Source organism: Desmodus rotundus, chromosome 7 (assembly GCF_022682495.2).
Source record: "Desmodus rotundus isolate HL8 chromosome 7, HLdesRot8A.1, whole genome shotgun sequence".
Lineage (NCBI taxonomy): Eukaryota > Metazoa > Chordata > Mammalia > Chiroptera > Phyllostomidae > Desmodus > Desmodus rotundus.
This window is the reverse complement of record NC_071393.1, coordinates 12,868,938-12,877,321: the sequence shown is the minus strand read 5'-3', so window position 1 is coordinate 12,877,321 and position 8,384 is coordinate 12,868,938. Positions and strand designations below refer to the sequence as shown.

At 63.8% G+C, this 8,384-nt stretch overlaps 1 protein-coding gene across 2 annotated transcripts; it reads right to left on the bottom strand.

The window, feature by feature from the left end:
• On the bottom strand, positions 1 to 6,701 carry LRRC75B (leucine rich repeat containing 75B). Of its 2 annotated transcripts, none has more exons than XM_053928590.1 (4): positions 6,190 to 6,701; positions 3,700 to 3,784; positions 2,218 to 2,333; positions 1 to 778 (listed from the first exon to the last, which is right to left on the bottom strand). In XM_053928590.1, exons 1-4 carry the CDS (start codon positions 6,282 to 6,284, stop codon positions 253 to 255), a joined length of 822 nt encoding a protein of 273 aa, XP_053784565.1. In that variant the 5' UTR covers positions 6,285 to 6,701; the 3' UTR covers positions 1 to 252. The 2 variants fall into 2 exon arrangements, with proteins under 2 accessions (XP_053784565.1, XP_053784564.1); XM_053928589.2 differs by having other exon boundaries at positions 3,700 to 3,828; positions 6,190 to 6,697.
• Positions 6,702 to 8,384: the final 1,683 nt, after the last annotated feature.

The window sequence follows — 8,384 nt, the reverse complement described above, 5'->3', positions numbered from 1 at the left end:
GAGGGAGCATCGCCCTTTATTGGGAGGTCTGCGCAGCAGGCAATGGACCCTGCCTGCCGAGGAAAGGCCGAGACCCCAGCCTGGGCGGACCCTCCAGCCTCCGATGAGCCCATTCTCCATCCATCTCCTTAATCCCAGGCTGAGCATTGGATCTCTGAGGGCCTGGTGGGGCCTCCAGGCCCTCCGCCACCCCCACCCCATGTGCTTGGGAGCATTGTCAGTCAGGTAGCAGGAGCCAGGGCGGGCGGCAGGTCACCTGGTGCAGCAGGCCTGAAACTCAGACCCTGGCCCAGCAGCTGCGGAGCCCCAGGTGGAGGCGGCAGTGGTGGCTCCGGCCGCACTGCCCTCGGACTCCAGGTCCAGGCCCTCGTAGATGGTGGGGAGCGAGGTGCGTTGGCTCAGCCGCCGGCGCAGGCCAACCAACAGGGGCTGGGGCAGGGAGGCCACGTCCTCATTGTTGCCCAGGTCCACCCAGGCCAGCGCAGGGAACTTGGTGCTGTCCTTGACGGCCTCGGTGAGCTCGAGGGCCGCGGCCCGCGTCAGCCGGTTGCCGTTGAGCAGGAGCTGGGAGAGGCGGGGCAGCGTCCAGAGGCTGGGCAGCAGCAGGTGCAGCAGCTGGTCGCTCAGTCCCGTGAAGCTCAGGTCCAGCACGGTGAGCCCGGCGCCCTGGCCGCCCAGGTAGCGCTTCATGTGCTCCACGTCCCGCGTGGACAATGGGACCCCTGAAAGGTTCACAGTCTCCCCCGCCGGCAGAGTGTTCTGGAGGCTGCTCTTGAGACTGTGGGAAGGTTGCAGAGGGAGTGGACTGAGCAAGGGCCCGCGGCCCAGGCAGGCCCCACTGGCCAAAGACAGTGACCCACTGGGGCGGCCCAGGGAGGTGGGGAGGCCCAGGCCCTACAGCCCAGGCGAGCCGGGACCAAACTGCCCCTCTGAGGGAGTGGCTGTGGGCGAAGCTCGGACCCTCTCTGTACCTGTTCCCCTTTGGGCAGAGGGCACCTGGTTGCTGTGAGGATCAAACCTGCACCTGTTCAGGCTCCGTGCGCTGCTACAAAACCCGTGTCCCTGCAGCACCACACCTGCCACTTTGGCTCACCTACTGTTATGCCGACCCAGCGGGGCAGGGATGACTGCTGCATTCTGCAAGGGAGCAGATGGACCCACAGAGAGGTGTGAGTCTCTTCTGCGGTCACACACCACTAAGCGGGGAGCCAGGTCTCCGAACCAAGGTGCTCCAACTCCTGAGCCCACACGTTCTGTCACGTGCCTCCTCTAAGGTCGATGCTTTGGGGGCCAGGATAGATGTTCCTTAGGGAGAGATGAGGGTGACAGACTGGTCCCCCAGCCTTGGGGCTAGAGAGGGGACAGGCCCAGGGTAGCAAGAAGGGAGGTGGTGGGAGTGTGGGGGTGGGTCCTGCGGTGGGGAAGGGCTTTCTGCATTGTCAGCTGGAAAGGAAGTTTAGAGACAGGGGAGGGTCCCCGCTGACCCTGGAACCCCCTTGCAGCCTCTCCAGTCACTGAGCGTGGCCCACTAGGCAGGCTGGCCCGACTGGGGGCCGAGGACAGTAGGACCACCTCCCTCGCCCTCACCTGGTACAGCAGGAAACTGGATGCTCTGGGCTACCAGGCCTGAGGGAGGGCGGGGGCCCTGGGCCTCTGGGTCTTGGTGCCCATGGCCGGTTCCTAAGCTGTGTGTGGCCATGGGCTGTGCTGGAGTGGGTGACAGGAGGGTCCCACGGCAGAGCGGGCTATCGGGCCAGCTGTGGATGCCTGAGCTTCAGGCAGCCCGGCACAGAATTCCCAAAGGGATGCAGGAAAATCAGGGCGGGGTGGCCTTAGGCCAGCCACTTTGCCTCTCTCTGCCTCATTCCCCTTCCCAGTAAAATGGGAATCAAAACTCAGAATCTGTCTTCCTCACACCCTGACACCTGCAAAGGTCACCTTTATTCAGGGGGGCCAGGCCCTGTGACAGGCCAGAGACTGAGGCCTCGATGAGTGGATGGCAGGAGGCAGGCAGTGCAGCTCAGGGTGGGGGACGTCTGCTGCCATCGGCCAGCCTGGCCTCCAGGGCTGAGGCCGTGATGCAGATGAGGGTGAGGGGCCCACCCTCTTTCTGAGAGAAGCCTGGATACTCCCGTAGGGCGGGCCCTGCCTGCCCCCATCAGCCTGGGAAGGGACCCTAAGCAGTATGAGGCAGGGCTGTGGCTGGACTCCCCTTACCAGCTCTGGGTCTTCTTCTGGGGCAGGCTGGACTCTCTCTGCCCCTTGGAGTGAGGGGTGAGGTGGTAGATGAGCTGCCGGCAAATTTTGTCCGAGGACTTCCAGAGCTCATAGTCCTGTCGGGGGACAGCGCTGTCAGGCAGAGACCGAACCCCCCACCCCCACCCCACCCTGGGCCCTGGGGGTCTAAGTGTGCAGGAGAGCAGTCATTCATCATGGATCACTGAGCTGCCCACTGGCCTCCCCTGCCCACCCCCCCACCTGGCCACAGCCTGGCTCAGAGCCAGGAGAGGCTGCCCGCTGGGAGCTGGACTGGCGGGTCGGAGGCCCACAGTGCCCAGCGGGAGGAACCCCAGACAATGGGCCCTTGTTCCCCATCGTCAGGCCCAGGGCCAGCGTCTCAGGCTATCAGCCGGCTCTCTGCCCACCTCGGCGCTCCCCCGGGATTTGCCACAGGGGAGGCAGGACCAGGCCCTCCAGGGAGCCTCACTCCACTGATGCCACCCCAGAGAATAGGAACGAGTCAGGTCAGCATGCCCTTCTTCCTCTTCCTCTCCAATCTGGACCGCGCCTGTGGGGCCTGGGTCTGCGCCACCAGGGCTGGGGGGTGAGCGTGCTGCAGCACCCGCACCTGGCTCTCTCCTGGTCCTCAGTGGCCCGCGTGGAAGCCTCACTCGGGCCGAAAGCAGGGGTGCCCTGCTTCCCACAGGCTGGCACCAAGCACGCTCCGCTACCCATATGTCCTTCACCCAGCCCCTGTTCACAGCGCGTGCACCATGGCGGCAAACCCCAGCGGTCACCATGAAGGCTCTAGGCCATGCCAGATCCTCGGTGGTAACTGCTCAGGGGTGTGGGGGCTCCAGAACTGGCAGGGCCCGCAGTGGGCACCCCGGTTTCACACAGGCCCACTGTGATGAAGGGGTGGGGGCTGGGAGCTGGCCGCAGGCTGAGTCAGGAGCACAGCACCTGCCTTGCTCACGGCGCCACCAGAGCGGGGTTCTGGGCAGACGGGGTGCAAGGGGGAAAGAGGGTGGAGGCTGCTGGAGGCAGACGCCGCTCAATACGAGGAGGGACTTCCTTGTGGAAGCAGTGAGCACTTGTCCCCAAGGGTATCCCTACAAAATGGGAATGTGTGGATGGGGGCGGGTGGTTCTCTCCTGGCCCTGGAACTGAGGCCGGGAGTCTGGGTCCACCAGCGCATTTGTCAGAACATTCTGCGTCCCCATACACTTCCTGCCTGGGTCTCAGGGCCTGGTGCACAGTGCTGTCCCTCGGCAAACGGCCCGCCCAACTCGCACTTGCCCCAGTCGCTGGCCACCCGAACACACTGAAACTGGCAGCACATCCCAGAGAGGGGCGGTGACCTGCCAAGGCCTCAAAGCAAACTGAATGGGGACCCAGGCTCTTTGCCTCCAGCCCCGGGCTCTCAGGACCCCCGTCCCCCAAACTGCCCAGCCTGAGGTCCTTGCCTACTAGCCTCACCGTCTTGGGGCACTGCAGGTCCCGGGCCAAGTTCACAAGCAGGTCATGGGAGATGGGGTCCACCAGGTTGACGAAGGCCACATTCCTGTAGAGGATGTCAGTGAGAAGGGTCCCCTCAAGGCCCAGGTCCTGTGGATGGTGAAGAGTTGAGTGAACCAAGAGCCAGGCCCCCTTTCTCCAGACCTCGCAGCCAACCGGAGCCCCTCACATCCATTGCCCCCTCTCCGTCTCTCTCCCTAGGTGTGCTGGAGTCTCCCCAGGTGGCAGTGGGCTGACTGTCCAAGAGCAGGGGGACCTTTTAGGTGGGGAGAGGGTCGGTGCAGCAGGGGCCTCGGGGAGGTGACAAGCAGGTCCTGGAGCCTTGGACTGGTTCCCTGGAGCTAAAATACCATGCAGTGCCTTCTTGCCCTTTCTGGGGTTGGGCTTGTCTGGGGGATTCTTTCGGGGTTCCTCTGATGACCCCCAAAGGCCACTGTCCTCCTATATTCCATTTGGGCCCTTTGCCTCTTCCACCTATTTCTAAGCGCCCCCGAGCTCCTGCCACCATGGGTTTGCCCACAGGTCCAGGCCCTTCCTGTGGGGGTGGACCTCTCTGTCTCAGCTCAGGCTGGGTAAGTTCATCTCCTGCCCTGAAGCTGCCCCACCTGTGTCCCGGCTTGGTAAGGGGTGTGGTCATCCCCATCCTCCCAGGGGCCAGGAATCAGTCTGTGCTCTCCCTCACTCCTCTCCGTCCAGCTCTTCCTCCCCTCTGCTCAGGGAGGGTCACACCTCATCCAACAGCCTGCTCCTGGGGCTCGTGGCCTCCCAACCCCCTCCCAGTTCCACCGTCAGGCTGCCGGAGTAGCTCTATGAAACACACACCTGAGCTTGACCCTTAACCCCTTCGGTGGAGACCAAATGCTCTCGAAGTTGTGTGACTACAGATTCACGCAGCCTTAGGACTCTCTGAAGCCTGTCATCTGCCCTCCTTGTCCAGCCTCCAAAGCTCTCATCCCTTGCAGAGACCCCACTGTCAGGGACCCTGGCCTCCCTTCTTTCCGTGCTTGACCCCGTTACTCCCACAGGCCCGGTGTGGTGTTAGACAACCTTTTAGAGGGTCTGGTTAGAGGATATACTGACAAGCTGATGGGGCAGGCACTGCCAGAAGGGGCCTTCAGAACCCATGTGGGCTCCCCCAACCCAAGCCAGAGGGTGACATGTTCGACACATAAGCCCCACGTCGCACAGGAAGACAGGCCAGGAAGGAACGTCCAAAGGCCCTGACTGCAGAGTCCCTGGGAGCCATGGGGCAGGGCCGGCCTCTCATTGGGCTTGGAATCCCAACCTCTGGGACACGATGGTGCAACCTATCTGGTTCCCCAGCTACAACGCCCAGCCGGGCCTTGGGCTGCAGATGCCATCCCAGACAGAGATCTGTGCCTCTGGGTAGTCGGCTGGTTCACTGCTGCCCTGCTGTTTGCATTTTAAACCCCATTCGGGTTCACGTCACAGATGCCAGCTAGGGAGGATCCAAAAGGGAGGGGTGGCTGGTGAGCCCAGGCTGACCTAGACAGGGCCCCAGACCACAGCCTGCTTTCTGCTGGTCTGGACAGCTCCCCTTAAAGGGCCAGCCCCACCTTTCCAGCCTGCCGAGCCCAGAGAGGAGTGCAGCAGCAGAAGCAGGGCTGGGAGAATGGAGGTTGGGCTGTGGCCTTGGCTGGTCCCCAAACTGCTCTGTGGTCCTCAGCTCACCACTTTTCTCCAAGTTTCAGTTCCCATCGCTAATCATCCACCTGCAGGCCAAAGAAATGCTCGGCTGACTTCAGCTTACAGGGATGAGGTAGGTGGTAGGGGTGTGTGCAGAGAGGCGAGTGGCCTGCCTACTGGTGATGCTGGGACCAGGACCCAGGGGCACAGCAACCCTGGGCTTGGGATCTGGGACTCAGATACCCAGTGTGTGTGGGGCCAGAGCCCCGGCCTGTCCAGAGGTGGTGTGATGTGCAGATGCCAGGGGTGTGCACTCAATGGGCGTGAGCACTCAGTGGACGTGAGCTGCCCCCCAGGGTCCAGTGCTTCCCCTCACCCTGGAGGAAGGGAGAGCGGAGGGCTTCCCACTGCCCCTCAGTACAAGATGCCCACATTTGCCACTCCTCCCAGCAACCACCCCTTTCCTGCCTAGGCCTGAACCTGGGCTCTTACCTCTTAGCTTGGAGCACCCTCCACACACAGCTGGCCTCAAACCCCGGAGCACAAACACGGAGCTGCCCTCCCCTCCACACTCACAGTTCTCCCGGCTTCAGTGGCCTTTACTCTAGCCTGCTGCCCTCCCTCCCTCGCTCTTGCACAGACGAGACTCCCACCCGGGCAGTCAATGGTACCCTCCCCTCGGATCCTGCCTGGCCAGCATTCCCTTCTCTCCTAGGCCAGGCCCTGACTCCCGGCCCCTTCAAGGCCCGCTGCCCGCAGCCCCTCCCTGGCCTCCAGCTCGGGCGGGCCCTCTCCTTCTCTCGCCTGGCGCAGGAGGCGCAGCAGCTGCCGGGCGCGCTCGGGCCGCTGCTCGCGGAGCGTGGACTGGATCTCGCGGAGCCAGCGCACCCGGCGCTCATAGGGCGCGGGCTCGCACCCCGCCGCCGCCCCAGCCTCGGAGCCAGCCGCGGGTCTGCACCTCCGGCCCAGCCGCGCCCCCATGGCCGCGGCGCTGCTGGCGCTCAGCGGGCAAGAGGCCAGACGGTCTGAGCCACGCCCCCGCCCTCGGCTTGCTCCGGCCCCGCCCGCGGCTCGAGCTGCGCGGGGTGGGGAACGCCGGTCCGAGGCTACGCATCCCTGCCGGGCCACAGCCCGGGAAGAGAGGGCGTGGGGGTTCCTGCTCGGGCCCCAGAGCTCCCAGGCACTTGGTTTGGGGGATCTTGCTGGAAGAGAGTCCCTCGCCCGCGCTAGACTGGGCTCTGGAGCTCTGTCCTGCCCGGGGCAGTCGCTGAGCCCAGCCAGGACGAGGTGGCGCTTGGCGCCTCCAAACCCTTCTGGCCCCAGCGCTGGCTGTGGAACAGTGGCTTTGGCGGTGCAAAGAGCACTGGACTTGGAGTTGGGGCGGGGTGGGTGCGGGTTCCACCGAACGTTTGCCAAGACACGCTTTCAGGAATCACCCCAGCGGAGGGCAATTGTAGTATCTGACCCCTACACCCCTACAATGACAACTATCTACTGCCCTGCCCTGCTTGGTTGGGGACAGGCTGGGCAGGCAGGGTGGAGCCGCCCCCTCTGACCCAGGCCTCTGACCTCAGACCTGGGAGATAAATGGGATGAGGAATGCTGGTTAATGGTTAAGCCCAGCTGGGCAATCGGCACCTGCTCCTGCCTTCGGGCTTTCCTGCCTGATAAGAGGTGGGTGGGCAGTGTGATAAGAGGGGGCCCTGGCTCCTCCCGGACCAGGCTTGAAATAGGGACCTGCCCATGTCAAGCAGTGTAATAGGGATCTGCCCATCTCAAGCAGTGTCCGCAGCTCTGGGCCTCTCACGTTCCTTGGGTAGAAGGCATCTGGGGCGCTAGGCTCCAGGCCCGCACTGCCACCACAAGAAGGCTGTGTCCAGCCCGTGAGGTCAGTGTGTCTGGACACAGGTGCAGAACGGGAGGTGGGGAGGTGAGGGGGGACCGTCCAAGGGCCCACGGTGAGATGCAGGCAGTGTCAGGCTCCTTCCATTAGATGGAGCACTGCCTGCCCAGGGGTGTGTCTGGGGACGGGGCGTTGGGCTGTGCAGTCCCCTGGGGCTGAGCCCCTGAGACAGGCAGTGTCCTCAACCCCTGAGCACTCACCGAACCTCCACCCCTAATGTGGCCTGCTTGGGCACCCCCATTGGACCTGTTCCCAGGGCCTCTCTATCCCGGGCTCTCCCCTGTCCTGGCAACTGCTGGCTGGATCCAGGGGCCTCCGCTCCCGCTTCCGTGGCCAGCGCTGTCCTGGGGCCACCTTGGCACCACAGGTTTCCTCTCTGGCAAATCTGCATGACTTCCCGGCCTGCCTTCCCTCAGAGCTGTCTCTAAACCGACGTGGTGGTGACAGGGCCAGAGACTCAAACAGCGGCCCCAGAGCCCCGGAGACCTGTCAGACTCCCTGTCCTGAATTGGCAGCCTGGTAAGACACTCCCCTCCCTCCCCGACAGGCTCAGGGCTGAGCCAGAGCTGGGATGACTCCCAGATCCTGATCTTATCCTTCCAGAGGTTGAGCCAGGCCAGGATACTGTCACCTCAAAAGTGAGACTGAGGTGGGGCTATGGGGGGGGGGAGGGGAAGGAGGGGTGAGCCTCACGTCATGAAAGGGGCTAACCAGGCAGTGGCAGGGGGGTGGAGGGTGCCCGAGCTTAGAGTCCAGCGGAGCCTGCCCCTCACCCCCACCCCACCCTCTGTGTCCCCGGCTGGGAGCTTCCTAGAGGACATTTTTCTGGGGAAGGAGGGAGGTGGCCTGGCTGGGTTTCCCTTAGCCTTCTACTGGCGATGCTTAAGTTGGCCTGGCTCCTGGGGACTGTTTCTGGCCTAACCTGACTCGAGCAGGAGTCCCCAGAGCCAGAGCTGTGACATCGGGAGTGGAGGCGTCATTCTCCCCAGCTAGTCCTCACGTGTCCTTGACTAAAGCCTGATGGCCGCACTCCCCGGAGTCCTCCTGGGTAGCAAAGCTGTGCTTGTGGCGACCCCGTGGGGTAGGCGGTCGTGAA